The sequence below is a fragment of the Gekko japonicus genome, unplaced genomic scaffold (assembly GCF_001447785.1).
Source record: "Gekko japonicus isolate JY-2015 unplaced genomic scaffold, Gekko_japonicus_V1.1 scaffold42188, whole genome shotgun sequence".
Classification (NCBI taxonomy): domain Eukaryota; kingdom Metazoa; phylum Chordata; class Lepidosauria; order Squamata; family Gekkonidae; genus Gekko; species Gekko japonicus.
Genome location: NW_015224195.1, coordinates 1 through 921, shown reverse-complemented (window position 1 = coordinate 921; position 921 = coordinate 1). Strand labels below are relative to the sequence as shown.

At 50.6% G+C, this 921-nt stretch overlaps 1 protein-coding gene across 1 annotated transcript; it reads left to right on the top strand.

Moving 5' to 3' along the window:
* Positions 1–11: 11 nt before the first annotated feature.
* Positions 12–575, top strand: LOC107125329 (chloride intracellular channel protein 1-like; the record flags this gene model as incomplete). The annotated part of the gene is made up of 3 exons (XM_015428769.1): positions 12–117; positions 235–360; positions 469–575. Coding segments are annotated over exons 1-3 (289 nt in total), but the record flags the coding sequence as incomplete, so codon positions are not given.
* Positions 576–921: the final 346 nt, after the last annotated feature.

The following is a 921-nucleotide window of genomic DNA, read 5'->3' as shown; positions in this document are numbered from 1 at the left end:
CCCCTAGGCGGGCAGTGATGGAGCCAAAATTGGGAACTGCCCCTTCTCTCAGCGACTCTTCATGGTCCTTTGGCTGAAGGGAGTGACCTTTAACGTCACCACGGTGGACACCAAAAGGTGGGTGAAGTACCACCAATTCTGACCAGGGATTCTCCTCCCGTCCTCTTGACTGTGCCCCCCTGCCTAATTAGTTCCCCCCATTTCTGCTCAACTGCTCCTGCTTTCTCCTTGTAGGAGGACTGAGACGGTGCAGAAGCTCTGCCCAGGAGGCCAGCTGCCGTTCTTGATGTATGGGAACGAGGTCCATACGGACACCAACAAGATTGAAGAGTTTCTGGAAGAGGTTCTGTGCCCTCCCAAGTATGAGCTCACTGAGGCCGTGGGGCTGATTGGAAGAGGGGTTTCTCTCAAAAGGAAGAGTTGGGGATGATGCTTCTCAGTAGTGAATTTTGGTACCCGTTTCCATAGGTACCCCAAACTGGCTGCTCGCAACCCCGAATCCAACACAGCTGGCCTTGATGTCTTTGCCAAGTTCTCTGCCTACATCAAGAACTCAAATCCAGCACTTAACTACAGTGAGTATCTCATAGTCCACCAAATCCTCGTGGACTTTCCTCCAACAATCTCTGACCTCACCGATTCTCTTTCTTAACTGTACTGACCACCCCGTTCCTCTACCCTGACTCCCACATCCTTGCGTTGTCATTGGCTCCCTCCCACCGTATGCTCCAGCTGTTACTTGCTTTTCATTGGCTAATCACTTCTTCCTCCTTCACCCTGCCTTTTCTGATTCTAAACTAATCTTGAGTTTCATTGGCTGTCGACTGACTCTTTCTCATAATCTGCTTTTGTCCCTTCTTTCTCATTGGTTGCTGCTCAGCACCCTGTTCATTCTTACTGGGTTCCTGCACCCCCTTTCTA